The 22,188-nt window shown below is 41.2% G+C and overlaps 1 protein-coding gene across 1 annotated transcript in view; it reads right to left on the bottom strand.

Moving 5' to 3' along the window:
* Positions 1 to 22,188, bottom strand: part of GABRE (gamma-aminobutyric acid type A receptor subunit epsilon) — a 65,624-nt gene that overhangs the window by 37,765 nt on the left and 5,671 nt on the right. The window contains exon 3 of the mRNA XM_078147799.1: positions 21,764 to 21,831. Coding sequence (XP_078003925.1) covers positions 21,764 to 21,831 — 68 coding nt within the window. The remainder of the gene's footprint in view (positions 1 to 21,763; positions 21,832 to 22,188) is intronic.

Below are 22,188 nucleotides of genomic sequence, written 5' to 3'. Positions count from 1 at the left end.
TTATTTCAACTTCAGCAATCAGTTCCATCTTGTTCCAAAATAACATCTCCCCCCATTACTTCCTTCATCTTTAGAAGAATAAAATGATCATTATGGTAAGTCAAAATGTAGCAGCTGCGGGAGACAAGATGGTGGAATGAAAGCAGTGCCTTGCTTGAGGTCTCCTCCAAATCCCTGCAAATACTTGTAAAAAATGGCTCTAAACAAATTCTGAAGCAGCAGAACCCACAAAAAGATGGAGTGAAACAAATTTCCAGCCAAAAACAACCTGGATGATTGATCAGAAAGGTATATCGCGCTGGGCGGGGATCACAGCGCAGGGTGGGCACACAGGCTGCCTCGAACGTGGAGCAGGCCTCAGAGGACGGAATCACGGGCAGCTGTGGAGGTTTCCAGACTCCTCAATCCACCAATGCCAAAGACAACTTAGAAGGTCAGTGGGAAAAGTCTGTTTCTGTCAGTGCTGAGAAAGGAAGGCAGGGTTTCAGCTCCATTCCCCAAGAGTGTGGTCCAGGGAGGGGGCAGCTGCTTCCTGAGCTTCCAGCCCACAGACTGAGGGGGAATCCAGTGGATGATCAGAGAGTGATCACAGGGATCTCTTTGCCAGTGCTGAGGCAGGAATCTCTTGCTTTGCCCGTGTTTGGATCTGGGCCACAGTTCTGGGTGGGCGGTGCTGGGGTGAGGAGGAGCGCTGCCATGGTGGAGCTTATAGTGATTGTGGAGAAGAGCCCCTCCTCACAGTTACAGGACAGAAAGGAGTACTTGTAGTCGCAGGCCAGGAAAGGAGTAAACACCTCGCCCCTTATCATACCACCTTGGAAGAACTGAAAATTTACAGGGCCCTACAAGTATCTCTGAAAACAGCTATACAAACCCCTGAAGCTTGGGACAGTACACTCTCCACATTGGAAGCAGACTCTTACCTTAACAAAGAGTTTAAAACTCAAGTAATTGGTCGGGATCATGAGCAAGCAGCACAAAAAGAGTCAGACTATATTATCTTACTTTGGTGATAAAGAAGATCAAAATATACAACCAGAAGAAGACAACAAAGTCAAAGCTCCTACATCCAAAGCCTCCAAGAAAAATATGAATCAGTCCCAGGCCTTGGAAGAGCTCAAAAGGGATTTTGAGAAGCAAGTAAGGAAGTAGAGGAAAAACTGGGAAGAGAAATGAGAGTGATGCAAGAAAATCATGAAAAACAAGTCAACAGCTTGCTAAAGGAGACCCAAAAAAATACTGAAGAAAATAACACCTTAAAAAATAGCCTAACCCAAATGGCAAAAGAGGTCCAAAAAGCCAATGAGGAGAAAAATGCCCTAAAAAGAAGAATTGGCCAAATGGAAATGGAAGTCCAAAAGATTACTGAAGAAAATACTTCCTTAAAAATTAGAATAGAGCAATTGGAAGTGACTTTATGAGAAATCAGACACAGTAGAACAAATCCAAAAGAATGAAAAATTAGAAAACAATGTGAAATATCTCATTGGAAAAACAACTGACCTGGAAAATAGATCCAGGAGAGAGAATTTAAAAATTATTGGACTATCTGAAAGCCATGATCAAAAAAAGAGCCTAGACATCATCTTTCAAGAAATTATCAAGGAAAACTGCCCTGATATAGTAGAACCAGAGGGCAAAATAGAAATTGAAAGAATCCACAGATGTCCTCCTGAAAGAGATCCCCAAAGGAAAACTCCTAGGAATATTGTAGCCAAATTCCAGAGTTCCCAGGTCAAGGAGAAAATATTACAAGCTGCCAGAAGGAAACAATTCAAGTACTGTGGAAACACAATCAGGATAACACAAGATTTAGCAGCTTCTACATTAAAGGACCGCAGGGCATGGAATATAATATTCCGGAGGGCAAAGGAGATAGGATTACAACCAAGAATCACCTACCCAGCAAAACTGAGTATAATCCTTCAGGGGAAAAAATGGTCATTCAGTGAAATAGAGGACTTTCAAGCATTCCTGATGAAAAGACCAGAGCTGAATAGAAAATTTGACTTTCAAATACAGGACTCAAGTGGAACATGAAGAGGTAAACAGGAAAGAGAAATCATAAGAGACTTATTAAGATTGAACTGTTTACATTCCTGCATGGAAAGATGATATTTATAACTCATGAGACCTTTGTCAGTATTAGGGTAGTTAGAGGGAAAAAAATTATATGTATGTATAGATAGATAGATAGATAGATAGATAGATAGATAGATAGATAGATAGAGGGCACAGGGTGAGTTGAAGATTAAGGGTCATATCTGGAGAATAAAATTAAAAGGGGTGAGGGATTATACTCGGAGAAGAAGAAAGGGAAAGGTAGAAGGGGGTAAATTATCTCACAAAAAAAAAGAAAACAGAAAAGAAAAGGATCTTACAATGGAAGAGAAATGGGGTAAGGTGAGAGGGAATGAGTGAATCTTATTCTCATAGGATTTGGCTTAAGGAGGGAATAACATACACATTCAATTGGGTATGGAAATCTGTCTTACCCTACAGGAAAATAAGGGGAGAAGGGGACAAGAGAACAGAGGGATGATAGAGAGGAGGGCAGGGGCAGCTAGATGGTGCAGTGGATCGAGCACCGGCCCTGAAGTCAGGAGGACCTGAGTTCAGATGTGGCCTCAGACACATAACACTTACTAGCTGTGTGACCCTGGGCAAGTCACTTAACCCCATTGCCTAGCAAAAAATTTAAAAAAAAAAAAGAGAGAGGAGGGCAGATTGGGAAAGGGGATAATCAGAAGTAAATACTTCTGAGGAGGGACAGGGTCAAAAGAAAGAATAAAATAAATGGGAGGGCAGGATAGGATTAAGGGAAATAGAGTTAGTTTTTCACAACATGTCTACTATGAACGTGTTTTGCATAACTGCACATGTACAACCTATATTGAGTTGCTTGCCTTTTTAACGAGGGTGGGTGGGGAGGGAGGAAGACAAAATTTGAAACCTAAAGTTTTAAAAATATATGTTTTAAAAAAAATGTTTTCACATGCTACTGGGAAATAAGAATTATAAGAAATGGGGTACAGAAGTCTGTCCTGCCCTACAGGAAAATAGAAGGGGAAGGGGATAAGAGAAGGGGAGAGAGAAGAGAAGACAGAGTAGGGGAAGGGATATTCAGAATGCATGATATCTTGGGGTGGGGGGAGGGGGGAGATGGGGTGAAAATTTGGAACTCAAAAACTTGTGGAAGTGAATGTTGAAAACTAAAAATAAATAAATTTACATTTAAAAAAATGTAGCAGCTGCTCTGCTTTTAGGGGAGAGAGAGAGAGAGAGAGAGAGAGAGAGAGAGAGAGAGAGAGAGAGAGAGAGAGAGAGAGAGAGAGAGAGAGAGAGAGAGAGAGAGAGAGAGAGAGAGAGAGAGAATGCTATAGCAGGTCTTCAAATAGCCAAACTCCTCAATAAGTACTGTATCATGCCTCCATACTAGGTTTGTGATAGTTTCTGAATGCCTCATCTATTTCCTCCTTCTGTACAAATGGTCTGTAGTGTACTCCTGCACTATCACTTTCCTTTCTCCCTCCATTAATCTTCACCCAAATATTTTCCACTTGATTCCTGGGTCTCTTCATATATCTTCTTAATGTATAATACTACTTTGCCACCTCTTTAATTTGTTTGGTTCCTTCTGAAAATGGTATACCATTCAAATATCATATTCTAGTCATGTATCACACATCCCACCAAGTTTCAATGATATCTGTGATGGTGAATTCACTTCCTTGCATTAAGATTTCTAGTTCAATATCTCTATTGCCCATACTTGGCACATTCTTATATCAACATCTGAGATGATGTGGGTTTTTTTAAATTTCTGGCTTGGCTATTAGTTTGTGTGAATTACTGGTCCTCTTTTGATGCTCTTCTCAATACATTGCGCCTGGGACTCTGTCCTTAGAGATCATCTTGCCCAAATGCCTCATTTTACAGATGACACACATGAGGTCCAGAGAGGGGAAGGGATTTGCCCATGGTTGTAAGAGAACTGTGGTTCCCAACTTCTGAATCTAAGACTTATGCTCTTTTCTCTGTGCCAAGCTTTCCCTAGGACCTATTCCTGGGCCTGTTATGGAATTGATGAGTTTCTTTAGATATCTGTGAATGCACATTAAAATATTTTTAGGGGACTTTCATCTGCCTATTAAATTAGATGGTGCTACAGTGGATAGAGTGCCAGGCCTGGAGTCAGGAAGACCTGAATTCAAACCTGGCCTCAGACACCCTGGGCAAGTTGCTTAATCCCCATTGGCCTCAGTTTCCTCATCTGTATAAAGGGGATAACAATTGCCCCTAACTCACAGGGCTATTGTGAGTTAATAATCATATCATATAATGAGATAATTATCATAAAGTGCTCAGCACATAGTAAATGCTGTAGAAATGTTAGGTGTTCTCATTAAAAAAAAAAAAGAATAGAAAAGGGAAAGTGAGCAAAGCCAATATTGGTGGGGATCTGGGGAAGAAGGTACCCTGGGGTATTAAATGAGCAAGCATTCCATAATCATTTATTAAGCAGGTGCTGGAGATACAGAGACAAAAAAAAACCAACCTCAAAATAATTCCTGCCCTTAAGGAGTTTATATTCTATTGGACAAAATATCACATACACATAGAAGCAAATGGGAAACTTACACAAAGTAATTGGGGATGGATCACTGGGGTGGATCAAGTGGTTCCTTGTGTGGGAAGGGGTACCTAAATTGAGCTTTGAAAGGACCTAGGGATTCTGAGAGACAGATGAGAGCAGAGTGAGCTTTCTAGGTTTAGGGGCCAAGTTGTGCCAAGGTGCCAAGGTGCCAAGGTAGGGCAGCAAATGGTACATACAAAGAACAGCAAGTTGGCTGGTTTGTTTGGAAGCCTGGAAGAATAGGCGGGAGCCAGATTGTGAAGGACTTGAATGTCAAATAAGCACTTTCTATTTTGTTCTAGAGACAGTAGGGAGCCACTGAAGACTTTTGAACGTGGAAGTGGCATGGTCAGAATATGCCTTAGGAATATCAACTTGGCAGCTATGTGGAGGATGGACTGGAGAAGGGAAGGACTAGAGAAGGGAAGGACTGGAGATAGGGAGACAAATCAGGGAGCTAACGTCCAGAGAATTACACAATGTAGAACAAGGGCTACCCAGCTGTTTCTCCCCGGTGACTTCAGAAGATTCATGACAGTGTTGTCTCCAGACAGAAGGACGGGCCACTCCGTAATGGGATAAGGGGCGAGGCTCTCCTTTCTGCCTTCTTACCATGGAGAAGAATACCATAGGGGCTGATTTCATCAATATCTAAGGGTATAGACCTGTCATAGAGGGGAGACCCTTGCTTATAGGATCCTCAGGCTTTAGAGTGGGCAAGGAGCTGAGAGATCATCGAATCCAACCCTCTAATCACATAAAGAATCATCAAGACAGACAGAGCTCATGGAGCCCTGCTCTTTCGTTTTCTAGGTAATAAAATCTAGGCACAGAGATAGAAAATGACTTGTCCAAAGTCCGTAAGTAGTGGGCCAGGACTTGAACTCTGGTTTTCTGAATTCAAAAGTTTAAGTCTGATGAGGAAACTGAGGCCTACAGAGGGAGAAATGAGAGGATGGACTGGATATCCTCTAAGGTCCTATATAACTTGAAATATGTAAGCACCTATGATCCTAGATGTGATATAGAAGTGACTTGTCCAAGGTCACACATCAAATAAGTGGCAAAGTGGGGGAACAGCATAGGAGCTGAATAGTCAGGGCCTCTGTACATCCAAAGTAAATTCTACTTATTGCCTAGGGCTCTGTGGACCATGAGATTCCATTTTCACTGCAAGTGGAAGCCTCTGACATCCAGACCCCAAATTAATTCAGCCCTCAATCATCCCTGAAAGGAAAGGTACAATCCCCCATGGGCTGGGACACACCATTTACATAGATATGTCTAAGTGGCACTTGCTTGGCATCACTTGTTTGGCATTGCCTTGACCCCCTTCCCCAGGTTGCCCTGGTCCCCAGGCCCATGTCAGACACTTATGGAACATGAGCCAGGTTGCTTCCCTCTTGTCATGGCCTCATTCCAGCAGCGATGAGGAAAAACCCCACCCAATTCCAAATAATTAAAAACCACCCCCATGATTGAATGCACCAAGGTTTCCCTTTCAGCTTTTGATTGGGGAGCACAGATGTTAATTAACCTCAGACCTTCAGTTCTCCAGAACTAGAGTGTGAAGTGAAGTACTTGTAGCCACAAGATAAATTCCTGGTTTCTTTAGCTTTCATTTTACAAGGGGATTTTTTTTTTTACCTAGGGCAGCTGTTCTCTGAATGTGTGCATGCATGCATGCATAGACAAACCTTAGATTATAGGGATGCATCCTACCCCCATAAATGGCCTATAAAGATCTTGACAAGAAAGCTTAACTGGAGGAAGTAGGAGAAAGGGATGATTTATTCCACCAATAACAAGGAAAGATAAAACAAACAGCAGGTGCCCTAAGCCCAGGAAGCAATTTGAGGAGTAAATGCCTAAACCCCTAAAACCTGACTCCAAGACTGTCAGAGGCTAGGCTGGCCCTTTGAGAGGAGCTAGACTCTTCCCCACCTCACCCCCTAAGCCATGTAGGCCCAGAGTGGAAAAGCTGACTTATCCAAGGCCAACTGTGACAGAGACTGAACTAGAACCCAGGTTTCCTTGTGAGTCCAATTAGGTCCCTAAAGTCTGAGAGTCAAGAAGATCTGAGTTCCAGCCCAGACTCTCATACTTACTAATCCATGACCTTTTGTTGTAGTAGATGGAGGGCTGAACTTGGAATAAGCAAGATCTGAATTGAGATGAGGCCTCAGGCATCTGGGAAAGTCCCTTACCCTTTTTATGAGCCTCAACTTCCTCCCCTGTAAAATGTGGATGATAATAATAGCACCTATTTCACAGGATTATTTTAAGGATGAATTATAAGTGAATTGAAAGCTTTTTAAGAAGTTCTACATTCATAAAGCTTGACAAAAGAATATCCAAATTCATCCAAAGGGGAAAAAAAGGCTAGAATTTCAAAGGAAAGAATGAGAAAAACAGTAGGAATGAAGGGCGAATAGCACTTTTAGACCACAAACTATAAAAATTATAAAGTGGTAATGCTAAAAACTGTTAATCCTGGCCAAATAATAGTAACATAGAGAATACAAATAACATTTCTATAGCTAAGGTTTGCAAAGTGCGTTGTATCTGTTAATTTATTTGATCCTCACCTGACTCCAGTCCCAGTAAAACCACGGAGCTGCTTTGAGTGGAACAGACTAGATAAGCAAGAATCAGAAACAATCAAATTGTATGGAACCCTGTGGTTCTACAACCCTAGGCAAATCAACTTCTTGGGTAAGGATTTCCTATCTGATGTGAACAATTTGGGAAAATTAGAAAGCAGTTGGGCAAAAAATAGGTTCTGATCTGCATCATATACCCTATACATTATACACCATATTGTCCCAAGTGTACACAGCACATGTATATTATATTATGTTATGTTATATTAATATAGCCACATCATTTTTTTCAAAAACTAAGACAAATGGGTGGAGGTGCCTTTCTTTCATAACTATGGCTAGGGGGAGAATTCCCAAACAAACAAAAGATAGAGAAGATGATTAAAAAATGAGTTAGACAATTCCTACTACTAGACATTGTAACACTTTTACACAAACAAAAGCAATGCAGCTTTTGATTAAGGCAAATCTATACATCAACGATGTCTGCTAAAAGTCTGATATGTAAGATAATTAAGGAATTAACATAAATATATAAGCCCAAGAGCCACTCCTTCAATGGATAAATGGTCAGAGGATATGAATAAACAGTTAGCAAAAGACTTGCAAACCTTTGACAGCCATATGAAAAATTATTCCAAATCACTAATAGGAGAAATACAAATCAAAACAATCTTGATGTTTCATTGGACACCTAGCAAATCAACAAATATTACAAAAGAGAGGTAGAGCCAGTGTTGGAAGGGTTAGAGAGAGAGAGGCAAAACAATATATTGTTGATGGAACTGTGGATCGGTCCAATCATTCTGGAAAGCAATTTCAAATTATGTTAAGGAAATGACTGAAACGTCCATAGCCTTTTACCCAGATATCCCAATGCTAGGAATATACCCCAAGGAGGCAAGAAACAGAAAGAATGATTCTATTTACACCACATTAATCATAGCAACTGTGTGTGAACAAATAATGGGAAATGCAGCAAATGCCCACAGATTGGAGAATGACTAAACAAATTGTGGTACCATAAGAAATGACAAATATAAATAATGCAGAGAAACATAGGAAGACTTATAATAACTAATGCAGAATGAAGTAGAACCAAGAAAACAACATACAATACATTGACAATGTTAACTGAAAGAACATTAAAATGATACTGAATACTTCATCTTGGCCTTGAGGACAGATGAAGGGGTAGGGGTGGGGTATGCATATCAAAAGTTGCAGATGCTGTCAGATGCTGTGGACCTAGCAATAGGTTTTTCTGTACTTTTAAAAAATCTTTCTTATAAGGGAAGGACTGCTAGGTAAGGGAGAGGAAAGGGACCTGTTTGTAAATTGATGTCATAGTAAAAAAAAAAGACAATAAAAATTTTAAAAATTCTATATAACTACAACCTATTATTATTATTAGTTTGCTATGTGTATTATGGGGTTAATAATACTTGCATTGTTTAATTCAGAGTTTCTGTGAGGAAAGAACGTTGCAAATCTTAGAGAACTATTTACATGTGAATTTATAGCAGGTCTAAGAAGTTAAACATATATATAATAATATATAATGAAAAATTTTATTTGGATGCAAATGTCAACCCACCCACATGTGTACCAACATCCCTTTTAGAAGCCAAATCCCATTGTCCTCTGCAAAATCCCAGAGCTAATCTGAGCACAACAAAAGCACCATGCTAACATCCACTCCCTATGTGGCCAGAAGAGTCCTGAAAGGGGAGGAAACTTGGCTGCCTCTCACTCAGAGATAATTCAGTGGTGAATTAAGCAGACAAATTGATGTGGGCAGGAGAGAAAGATTGAGGAGAGGAATGGAGCTGTAGAAAGCCTCCTCCGGTGCTAGTAGGTGGGACCCTGGGACTGTAATAGCTAGTAGAAACAGACAAAAGGAGCCCATTGGCCTCTGCCCCTCCTTACTATAGGAGCTCTCCCTGCAGGATCAGGGGACTCCTGAAGGGGCCTGGCAGAACTGAACTACTGCTGTCAGCTCCAACTTGGAAACCAAAAACCTTTTTCCCTAGTTATTTGAACTATTAAGGCAACTAGCAGGGCATTTTCTACATTCGTGCTGTGTTTAGATTCTAAATTATAAAGTGTTTCAAACAAGGATTTAATTTCTATTTAACAAGATAACAATTGTAAGTTAATTACACATCAACTGATAATGAATGGATCGATTTTTCCCCCATGGGTTCGACAAGGGGACCCTGAATGTACGTCTATTTGGAAGCAGCTGAAATCCTGGGAATTCTGTTTTAAAGAACTGGCTTAATGAGTACACCCTACAATAATTAGTGCAGCTAGATGCAGCATTACAGACTTATCACGACTGGACATGCCGGGACTGTCAGCAATTCCTAGGATGATAATTGCTTGCTAAGGAAATACTGATTGTTTTAGACATACTCACATGTTGCTGTTTAAAACAGATCACTAAAACCCAAACTGGTATAGCTGTGGAGGGGAGGATTGTTTCTCGTGGGCTGGACAACTAATGATTAAGTTTCTGGCTCTAAGGGGTCAACCCCTGAAAATCAACTGGGGAATTCAGTACTTGGTGAAAGGCATAAAAAACATGGGGTTATAGATTAAAAACTTGTATGGGATCTTAAAAATTATTTACTTCCCACTTGCTTAATTTTACAGATGAGGAAACTGAGGCCCAGAACGGTGAAACCACTTGTTGAGGGTCCCACAGGTAGGAAGTAGCAGATCAGGATTTGAGCCTAAGTTTTTCTGCCTCCAAATTCAGTACTCTTTTTAACACACCACACTCCTACCATCAGTCAGAGACCCCCTGGCAAATCCTACTTGCTAATAACTTGTGGCCAAAATCATCAGGGGAGGATAGGTCCCTGGGGACATCCCTTCATTCAAATGTTAGGATTCATAAATAGGTGAGCTGTGCTGGTGAAAAGGAAAAAAAAAACAAATTTGGGCTTTTCAAAAGTAAACCCCGGTGTGGAGTTCAGATCCTGCCTTCCTGGGCCCGGAAAATAGAGTTTTGGGGTTGCCTCCGGGCTAGATTTTTGTTCTCTCTGGACCTCTGTAACTTTCTGTTTATTTCCCTATTTCTGTAGGCATTTATGGGGGTTCACAACGTCCCTCCTTTTACTTGATGGTACCTATTCCAATCCAGGAAAATAAGATAGGATTTCTCAACATGATGTGCTTTGGCTCCTTCTGATTAAAGGTCCTTGATGTCAAAACATTTGATAAAGCACCTTCTGTTATCTTGTAGAAAAGATGGAGAAGTGAAAGCTACATGATAGTACCATTAGATGGATTTGAAACTAATGGAAAGGCTGCTCTAGAAAAGTGAATTCACATATATAACCTATATCAGATTGCTTACTGTCTTAGGGAGGGGGTAGAGTTTGGGAAGGAGGGAGAAAATGTGGAACTCAAAATTTTGTAAAAGAAAGCCAAAACATTAAAAATTCTCTTTACATGTAATTGGAAAAAAAATACTATTTTAAAAAAAGAAAGAAAAATGAATTCAAGTAAGCAATCATTTATTAAGCACCCGGGTACTGAGCACTGGAGGGACAAAGAAAGGCCTGACAAAATGCCCCTGAGGAATGTTCTCAGTGGCCCCTGTTAGGCATACATAGTAATGACAGAGAACCAGCCTCTTGAGCCTACTGCCACTTTTATGGTCCTGTGCCCCCTCCCCCACAGACAAAGCTGAGAATAGAGTCAGACTCCCAAAGACTGAACTATTGGTGGCCATCTGGGTCTGGCCCTTTGGTGTATTCTACTCTGCCCTGTGCCAAGACAGCTGAGTCTTATCTTCACTTCCTCTAAAGCAACCCAATCAGCTCAAAAACCAAAGTATGTCTATGATACCCCAACCCAGAGGCTTGGGCTGATTTGCTGTGCAGCCTCTAGGCCAGGGGTGGGAAACTTACGGCCTTCTAAATCCTTAAGTGTGGCCTTTTGACTGAACCCAAATTTTACAGAACAAATTTGTTATCCAATCGGCTTAAAACCAAAGTATGTCTATGATACCCCAACCCAGAGGCTTGGGCTGATTTGCTGTGCAGCCTCTAGGCCAGGGGTGGGGAATTTAGGGCCTTCTAAATCCTTAAGTGTGGCCTTTTGACTAAACCCAAATTTTACAGAACAAATTTGTTATCCAATCGGCTTAAAACCAGAGTATGTCTATGATACCCCAACCCAGAGGCTTGGGCTGATTTGCTGTGCAGCCTCTAGGCAGCCTGAAAAAGGAAGATACTGGTGCCCTAGTTATGGCTACTGGCAGCAGCTGCTGTCTTCTGTTCTCACAGCTCAACTCTTCTGCATCCTTCATTGGGGTAGCAGCTCCCTTTCTGAGGTCTGTGCCAAGACAGTTTCTACCTGTGCCCAACTGAACAAAAGTCTGCATATTTCAAAGCTTCCTCTTCTGGCATCACCTTGCTGACTCACTGAGATATAAGTCCCAGATGCAGGTACCTCATTTAAAATGGCACACAAGCCCTTGATTAAACATGATGCAACTATATCAGAGGCATTTCCAGTGAAATCTAGTGAAAGGCATCTGAACATGAGACTGTCTGGAAAGATTCCTCCCTAAGGCTGCCTCACTTGGGGATTCTGCAGCCTCACTGCCTTTCTAGAGCAGAAGGGCCCAAGAGGATCCTGCCACTGGGACCCAATGACCTATGGCAGCTTTAGGATGAGTAGTCACTTCAGAGCATCTTAGAGATTACAGAAAAACACCCATGGGAGAGCAAAATACTTGCCCCCCTCCCTAGTCCCAAGAGAACTGATAGAGAAGATAGAATCTCCCTCTCTGGGAGTCTTCATAAAGAGAAGAGTTAATTCTAGCTCATATTCTTATGGCACTCTGCAATGAAACAACAATATTATCTAGTATTTCTATAGCACTTTTTAAGGTTTGCAAAGAACATTACAAACATTCTCTCATATTATCTTCACAACAACCATTGGAAATAGATGCTATTATCATCCTCATTTTAGAGATGAGAGGATTAAGGCAGACAAGATTCAATGACTTGCCCAGGGTCACACAGCTTGGAAGTGTCTAAGGGCAAATTTGAATTCGGGTCTTCCTGACTCGAGGTCAGGAACTACAAGGTATTTTTCTCTTAACAACCCTGTCAAGTAGTTAGTACAAGTGTCATTGGCCCCATTTCATAGATGAGGAAATGAGACTCAGAGAAGTACATGGACTTGACCATATTTACATGGATAAAAAGTGTCAGAGGTTTTCTGATGCCTTTTCCACTTTGCTTTCCCATGGTGTCACTGTCTTTCTTTTTTTTTCTGGGGGTAGTTAAGGATTATTCCTACCTGGAGGCAAGAGGATGGCCCTAGATGACAGCTTAAAGTCCCTTTGAACCTTAAGGCTTTCTGGGGGGGAAAAGGAGCCATTCTTATGTATTCCTAACATTTGCTGTCCCAGAAGATATTGAGAATAGGCATCTATCCCAAAGCGGCATTCTATGATCAAACTAGTGGGATGAACAGGGCTGAAAGGAGCAGAGTATCTGAGTGTCCCTCTAAAGCCAACTGGACATGACCTTGAGAAAGAGGTTCCTGTAGGTGAGATGGGCTGAAGTGGTTATCACGTTACTTCTTGCTAAATGGAAGTTAGCCTAAGGAAGGGGGATAGCATTAACTTGAGCTGTCTGGCTGCCAAGACCTTTAACACAAGGGAAGGACTCAGAAGGTACTACTAAGGATGAATCTAGCTCTGGGCCTATGATACAGTCTTATCTCATGGCCTAATCCTTTGGTGAATCTGGTGCCCAAGACCTCAGTCAACTTACAGCACAGCACAGGCACATAACACAGAGGAACAGGAATGCACATGCATTCCCTAGCTAACTAGAAACTCTACAGAAATCTCCCCCAGCTCTCTTGTTCTCCCTCTTGTTGACACACTCCGCTTTGCAACCACAATATAAAGGTTCAGAGGCCTGGGTTCTCCCTGCTTCTACCTGACGCCTGCAGGAAGCCTCAACATGAGAGAGAAGCTGACAGGCCCATTAGGTCTACTGGCAGAAATGGCTGGATTTTGGGGGGGTTATTTTGCTCCCTCAGCTCAACTGGCTTGCCTCCATGAATCTGGCAAGAGAGATGGTTTCTGGAGAGGGATCTCAACTTTGGAGTTGTATCTGGAGGAGCTCTACGTTACTCCGGAAAACAACCCAAAGGACAACACACAATTAACAGGGCAAGTATGGAAAAAATGAGCCACTCAGGCAGCAATTGTTCTGGTTTTGTGTAACAACCCGCATTTGCAGCTCGCCTCCCTTCAAACAGCTCTTAACTAATATAGTTCAATTTGGATGATGGATGATAGGGATCCAGTTCCTAGCTCCTAAGAAGGAGATTTTAAATCACATCTTCTTTTCATTTTTTAAAGGGAGCGAAATGAGTTTCCCATCTTGGCATGATTTATCACCTGAAGGTCCAGCCGGAGAGCTGTCTGTATGGCTCTCTGGCCCTAATTCCTGTATCTGAAAGCCTATGATTGGGTGGTGTTCACGCCAGCCAGTATGCTTTGCTGGGAAGCTGGTGGGGCTCTTCCAAGTCAGGAGGGGTAGAGATAGCAGGGTTGGCATAACCAAGTGACCACAGCCTCTCCAGTTTGAAGGGACCAGCACCTCACTTAAGCACTCCCCTGCCCTCAGCACTCCTGTTATGGATGGGGTTAGGATAGCCAGCTCGCTCACTAACCAGCAGCATGATCTTGAGTCTAAATCCCCTTCCTTTCTCTGGGCCTCAAGCCACTCCTTTATAAAAGGAGAGAGTTGGGCCAGATCATCTCTGAGTAACCTTCTAGTTCTAAATGTCTATGATGTCATCAAATAATTGCCAACCATATCAAAATGCCAGAGGCAGGAATCTATAGATGAACACAAAATTTTCCCCCACTCTACCTTTGTACTAACCCAGGCTTGGAGACTCTCTCCAGCCAGGTGACAATAATAGTGAATACATACTGGGGAGACTAGCATGTCCTAATCTCCAAGGAGCATGGGGAATGAAAAGGTCATCAATTCATTCAGTCACAGAACTGGAGAACACCAGAGGGACCTCCGAGGCCATCTAGAACTGTGGGATCATGCTCAAATAGAAACATATCCCTGGGGATTGCATATTGACTTGGAAAACCATAAATGAGCATTATCTATGTTGTGTTGCATTTTGATTTATTTTGTTAAACATTTCCCAATTACATTTTAATCTGGTTTCCGCCACAGGAGTTCTGCAGGCCTAGTAGGCAAAGTATCGTCCCAGACTGTGAGTTTGGCGCCTCTGATCTAGACCAATCCATATCTGCAAAACAATCCTTACCACAGAACCTCAGAGATGGTCAGCTAGCCTTTGCTTGAAGACCTTCAGTGATGGGGAACTCACTACTTTCCAGGGCAGCTCATTTGGCTTTCATAGAGCTCAATTAAAGATGTTCTTCCTTATGTGAAGCTGAAATCTGCCTCCCTGAAGCTTCTATCCAATTCTGGTTCCGTCTACTCTGCCAACATCACATGACAATAGCCCCTAGAATCCTGGAAGACAGCAAACATGTCCTTCCCTGCTGTTTCCCCACCCCCCACCACCCAATCTCATCTTTTCCAGGCTGAACATCCCCAATTCCTTTAACTTATCATCTTGTGATATGGTTTCCAGCCCGAGTAATTCTGACGTTCTTATCTGGACATGCTCCAACTTGTCCATTTCTTTCCTAAAGCATGGCTCCCAGAACTAGACATAATTCTCTAGATGTGGTCAGCTTAGGGTAGAGGACAAGGGGATTATAACCATCCTCATTCTGACACTGTATCTTTTGCTACAGCCTAAATCTGTATTTGGGTTTGGGGCTGCCTTTTCATCCTTACCATCTGTAAAACATCTGGTCATTTGGATATGCATTAATTACAGTGGCACCTACCTCCCAGGGTTGCTGTGAGGATCAGATGAGATAATAATTGCAAAGTGTTGAATATGGTGTGTAGCACACAGGAGGCACATAGTAATAAGTGTTAGTTAGTATTATAAAATACCTATCCCCATCTCATCCCTCCCCGCCACCATGGAACACGCTAATTCAGCAACTACATGGAAGCTTGAGGTGGGCCTGTTTCTGGATATATGTGACTGGGGGAGGGTGGCAAGGGGGCATCTTGGTAGGATCCCAGACTTAGTGTTGGAAGGGACCATAGAGGTCATCCGGTTCAAATCGTCTCATTTTACAGATAAGGTAACTAAGTCCAGAGACTTGAAGAAAATTGCCCAGGGTCCCAAAGGTGGTAAGTGGCAGAGCTGTGATTTGAATCCAAGTCTTCTAAATCCATATCCAATATTTTTTACCACTGTGCCATTCTGCTTCTCAATATAAATTACTATCTATTCACATCTATTCCATCCTACACTTGTGAAATTAATGCTTTGAGCCCATATAGGATTTTACATTTATGCCTATCAAATTTCATCTTATTAGACCTGGCCCATCGTTCTAGCCAGTCAAGATCTATTTGGGTACAGTCTTGCTGTTCAATGCATTAACAATCCATCCCAGCTTCCCATCATCTGAGAATGTGATAAGGGTGTCACTTATGCCTTCATCCAAATCATTGACTAAAAATGGTTAGCAGTACAGGGCCACAGGAAGATGTCCCTCCAGGTTAAGACTGATCACTGCTTTTTAGTTCCAGCTGTCCAGTGGGTTCTGCAAACACCTAACTACACCATCAGCCAGTATAGCAGTATAGCAGAAAAAGCATTGTATCTGACATCAGAGGACCTTAGCTTGAATTCTAACTCTGCTACTTAATACCTGTATAACCTTCAGCAAATTATTTCACCTCTGAGCCTCATCTGTAAAACACAGTAGTAGTTTGACCAGATGTTCATTAAGGTCATCCAGCTTTAAATTCTATATTATCATATGTTTTCTCCCTCTTGTCTACAAGGATATCACAGGAGACTTCATCAAATGCCATGCTGAAATTGAGGCGTATTACGTCTATGCCATTCTCCTGATCCCAATCTAGTCACTTTATCAAAAAAAGAAATGAGGTTAGTCTGACAGGACCTCCTCTTGACGAAGCCGCCATGTTGACTTTATGTAATCACCACTTTTCCTTCTTTGTGTTCATAAAACATGCCTTTTAATAAATCATCCACACATCTACCCATCCAACAAATATTTGCTAAACGCTTGCTATAGGCAACACCCTGTGCTAGGCACTGTGGTAGCCCCAGATATGATACATGAGTAGAACCACTGTCAAATAACATGAGAGGGCAGGAAAATAGGCCTTTGAGTCATTCCCCTTCCGGATTCTTAGTGTTTCTTAAGACTCATCCTCTCCACATACATACACATAAGGATATATCTTGTGTGTCCCCCAAGATTTAGAGGACGTGCAGTCCCATCACCCCATGATGCCTGCTCCCCATATCCCCTACCTGTCCAAGAGGCACTTAGGAGGCAGAGTGAATAGAGTGCTGGGCCTAGAGTCAGAAAGACTCAAGTTCAAATCTGGCTCCAGACACTTACTAGACACTTAGCAAAGTGCCTGACACATAGTAGGTGCTATACAAATGCTTATTTCCTTATTGTCCCCTCTGCCTTGATGTTCACTGGATAGGGAGTGCAATGGGAGGGCCTATAGAATACCAAGTTCCTGCCATGCTCCTTACCCTAGCCTTGTGTGGCCCTAGCCTAGCCCAGGTCCCTCTCTCCTCAACATTTGCTTCCTCTCACACCCATCCCCCAAGTTGGGCCAGAATCTCAGCCTAAGAGGGGATAGAGAAAGAAGTACTATGTCTAGAACTATTTACTTCTCCCCAGGGGGCCTAGAGAGCAGGGCAGCATACAAAATGGTTGGTGGCAGGGGTCATAGGATAGATTGCTTTACACATGTTTGCATGTTATCTCCCCCATTGGATAGTAAGCTCTTTGAGGGTAAGGATTGTCTTTTGCCTCTTTTTGTATCCCCAGTGCTTAGCAAGGTGCCTGGCACATTATTATGTTTAGTATTATTTTATTTATTTATAATATTATTTATTATTATTAAATAAATGTTTATTAATTGATTGATAGGATCATTGGTTTAGAGCTAGATTAGACCTTTGAAGACATCTAGTCGAACCTCTTCATTTGACAAATGAGGAAACTGAGGTCCGGAAAGAGTCTGTGATTCACGCTAAGTGCACTCAGCTAGTGAGCCCCTCTGCAAACTCAGGTCCTCTGACTCCATGCCTATCATTCTTTTTACTGCATTTGACATATCTCAAAAGTCTTAAGATATTAGAGGAGTTAAATGGACCTCTTAAGTACAGAATCGGAAAATGTCCCCCTAGAAACTCAGAAGGCACTTCTTCCCTTTGACTGGGCTGAGTACAGCAGTCACCATACCTGTTGGGTGGTGGAAAGAGCCCTGAACTCTGAGTCAGCAGCTCTGGGACCTGCTACTGGCTTGGCCATGAACCCACTGTGTGATTGCAGGCAAGCCTCTTCTCTTAATCTAAGAAGATGAAATGTAATATGGACAAATGTAAAATTCTACACTTGGGTTCAAAACATCAGTTACACAAGGATAGAATAGGATAGAAGACAGAAGAATAGAGTAAGATAGAAGGATAGAATAAGATAGAAGATACAAGATAGAAGAAATGTGGACAAACAACAGCTCATGTAAAATGGGGGGGGGGACTGGATTCAGTCTCTAAGGTCCCTTCTAGCTCTGACGCTGTATCGTGAGCACTAGGCCCTGAAAAATTATCAGCACATGACATTATTAGTATGGAAAAATGGCAATGGAAGGCCCTACAGAATACCAGGTTCCTGTCCTGCTCCTTACTCCAGCCTTGTGTGGCTCTGGCGTAGCCCAGGTGCCTCTCTCTTTAACATTCACTCCTGCCCCCTGGCCCCAGCTTAAGGGAGGGTGCCTAGTCCTGGGAGCCAGGAGATTTGGATTGTAGTTCCTGGTTCTACTACTAATGCCCTAAATCAAGTCCTTTCCCTTCTCGGGGTTTCTGTTTTGTTCTGCTTAAAATGAGAGGTTTGGATTGATCATCTCTAAGGGTCCTTCCAATAATAATAATAATAATAATAATAATAATAATAATAATAATAATAATAATAATAATAATAATAATAGCTAACATTTATATAGTGCTTACCATGCACCAGGAACTGTGCTAATTGCTCTTACAATTATTAATGTCATTTTGATCCTCACAACAACTCTGGGAGGTAGGTGCTATTATGATCCCCATTTTACAGATGAGGAAACTGAGGTCAACAGGCTAAGTGACTTGCCCTAGGTCACACAGCTAGTAAGTGTCTGAGAGTGGATTTGAACTCAAGTCTTGCTGACTCTAGGCCTGACACTCTATCCACTGAACCATCTAGCTGAGAGGAACTATTAATCTCAAGGAGTTCCTAGAATAAATTCTTGTGCATAGTCAATAACCCCAAAGCCTGGCTGGCCTTGGCCCCCTGTGGAAAGAGTGAGCGATTGGAAGTCTGAGGATCTGGGTTCAAATCCTGGCTCTGCCATTTACTACCTGAGTGACACTAGGCAAATCCCCTAACCTTTCTGGGTCTCATTTTCTTTGCTTGTCAGATAAGTGTCTGTTACTAGATAACTTCTAAGGGCCTTTGTAGCTCTAATATGTTCCATGATCTCTCTTTCCAAGGCCCTTCTTTTCTCCCCTTACTAACAGCCTCATGACTGATCAGGTCAGAATGGCTTTGCTTTTGGTGAAAGGACTTTGTAAGACTTACAGTGCAAGGAGTGAGTATATATTCTTAAAATATAAGAAAGGATAATAAAAAGGGAAGTCTCATTCAAATAGTTACAAAAAGCATAAAATATCAATCTACCAAAAAGTCAGTCTACCAAGATACATTTAAGATGGGTATAAATATAATTAGGCAACATGATTTAAATAATAACTTGAATAATTGAAAGTATAACAATTGCTCATGGTTGGGCTGTGCCAGTGTAATAAATTGACTTATAGGTTTAATGTCATACCAATCAAACTGCAGAGGAGGATATTTTATGAAACTAGACAAAATAATAGCAAAATTCATCAGGAGGAACATATATTCTAGAATCTCACAAGAAATAATGGCAAAAAGTAGGAATAAAAGGGGACCTTAAATTATACTATAAAGCAATAATAATCAAAACTATTTTGTTATAGTTAAAAATAGAAAAGCAAATCAATAGAATGGACTACATAAGGAAGAACTAGAAACAATCAAAATCAATAACTCACTGTTCAATAACCCCCCAAACATAAATTACTTGAAAAAACACTCTCCATTTGACAAAACCTGCTGGGAAAACTGGAAAGCAATTTGGCAAAAATTAGGTTTAGACCAGCATCTTACCACAATGAGCTCAAATTATGCCACAATGAGCTCAAAATGAATGTACAACCTGAATATTAATTGCCTTTCTTTGTATCCCCAGTGCCTAGTACAGTGCCTGGAACAAAATAAGTGCTTAATAAATGCTTGTTGACTTGACATCGTTAAAAAAAAGAAAAATTGAAGAGAGCAAGTACATCTCAAAGCCACGGCTAGAGAAAGCATTCTTAACCAAACAAAGGATAGAAGTCATGGCCAAAATAAAATAGATAATTTTAATGATTTGACATTGAAATGTTCTAATACAAATAAAACCACGGCAGCTAGTACAAGAAGGAAAGTTGGTGACTGGGGAGCAATTCTTTGCATTGAATTTTCTGATAAAGGTTTGGTAGCCAGGATATAAAACCACTTAACAGATATATAATTATATATACATACTAGTTTATATATAATCATATACATGTAAAATCAAATGCGTAAATACACATATGCCAAAAAACCATTCCCCAATGCAAAAGTGGTCAAAGGATACAAACAAATATTTCTCAAAATAATTGTTAACTCTAAACAATCACATGAAAGATGGCTCCAAATCACTAATTACAATAAAAATGCAAATCAGAACAACTCAGAGGTTTCACCTAACATCAAGTAAATGGGCAAAGATGACAAAAGAAAAGATTAACCAATCTTAGAGGGACTATGAAAAGACAAGCACACCAATACAACATTGGGAGAGCTGCAAATTAGTCCAACCATCCTAGAAAGTGACAAAAATGTCCGTACCCTTTGGTCCAGAGATTCCACTGCTGAGTATATACACCAGGGAGGTCAAAGACCAAAACAAAGATCCCCTATATACCAAAATGTTCATGTCAGCCCTTTTTATGGTAGCAAAGAACTAGAAAGAACATAAGTACCCATTAAATAGGAATAGCTAAGCCAGTTGTGGTACATGAATGTAATGGAATATCATCATGTCATAAGAAACGACGAAAAATGAAAAATTCAGAGAAGCATGGGAAGACATAAGAAATAATGCAAGTGAAGTAAGAACCAGGAAAACAATATACACAATGACTACAACAATGTAAACTAAACAAAACAGAAAAAAAACAATAAAATCCAGGAATCGAATGTTGTGTAATTACAATGACCACGCTTGGCCTTAGATTGAAAAGAGAATATATACCTCCCTCCCACCTTTCTTTGCCCAGGTAGAGGACTGAGGATATCCAACATTGCATATGCTGTTAGGTGTTGCTACTATGTTGATTAGTTTCACTGAACGGATTTTTCCCATTTTCTTTGTTATAAGGGATGGCTCACTGGGTAGGAGAGGGAGAGGAATATATTCAGAAATGCTGGTGATGCAAAAACATAAAATAACAATAAAAATAAAATAAAATATAAGAAAGAAAAATCCGAAGAAACTAAGAGAATTTCTCCATGTAAACAGAGGTATAATTTCCAGGTTGATTTCAGAAGAAGACTCATTGGGAGCTACATCTGGTCTTCTCTTTGTATCTCAGGTACTTCACCCTGTAATTGGTATAATTAGGTGCTGAATTGAATTGAATTGAATTGTTTTAAGTGGAGGGTCTAAATAGATTTTGCTCTGGTTTTTGAGATGGGCAATACAAATGGAGTAGTAGTGTTCTGGAACCAGCTCCCATAGGTTCCCAAGAGCCAACTGTTAAATTTTCAGTGTGAATATTAACACCTCAGAATCGGCAAATGTTACAAATTAAGACTTGATTTATTTGTTTTCTTGATTTCTGACCACTAAGAAAGTGATGGAGAAAATGTTAATAATTCAGAATAAACATAAAAGTGTTTCTTAGAGTACACTTTGGGGAGTTTTGGACTGCTGGTTGTTAAACATTTACCAGCACACTCTTGGAAAAGACCCTTAAATTTATTTATGGGGTGGCTACTGACAATCACTAGCTTTGCTTTTTGTGGTATTGTTATGTGGTGGAAGCCAGCTAAAATTCACACACACACCCCAGTAAACTTCTGGTATGGTTCTAGATACAAAGAGCAGAACAAAAGTAGTCCCAAAGCTTGTTCCCAAGCTTGGGAGCTCTACAAACAGGGCTTCAGCGGGCCAGGGAGTCCCCAGCTGGCGCCTTTGGTACTCACCATCTGGATGACAGAAACGGGCCCAATGCTGTTCACGTAGATATCAACATCGATGTTGGTAGGTTTGACTGCAGGGGAAGCAAGACAAGAGAAGGTAAAAGGCCAGCAATGTCACAGTCAGAAAGGGAGATGGTGGGGAAGGAAGACCACATAAGTGTGCTTCAATCACCATACTGGTCCATCAAATATTCAAGTTGTAAAACATACTGGCTTGAATGTAAGCACCTACTATGTGTAAGACACTGTGAATACAAAAGCAAAAAACAAAGCAACCTCTCTGCTCTCAAGCAACTTGCATTGTAATAGAAAAGTCCATTTGTGACTATACAGCAAATGCAAGATGAATGGGGAGGGATTTGGGAAGGGTAGGCACCAGCAGCTGGGGGCAGCAGGTGGGGGTGAGGATGGAAATCATGATGGGCTTC

The sequence above is a fragment of the Phascolarctos cinereus genome, unplaced genomic scaffold, assembly GCF_003287225.1.
Source record: "Phascolarctos cinereus isolate Bilbo 61053 unplaced genomic scaffold, phaCin_HiC Scaffold_8;HRSCAF=390, whole genome shotgun sequence".
NCBI lineage: Eukaryota > Metazoa > Chordata > Mammalia > Diprotodontia > Phascolarctidae > Phascolarctos > Phascolarctos cinereus.
This window is presented reverse-complemented; position numbering and strand designations above follow the sequence as displayed.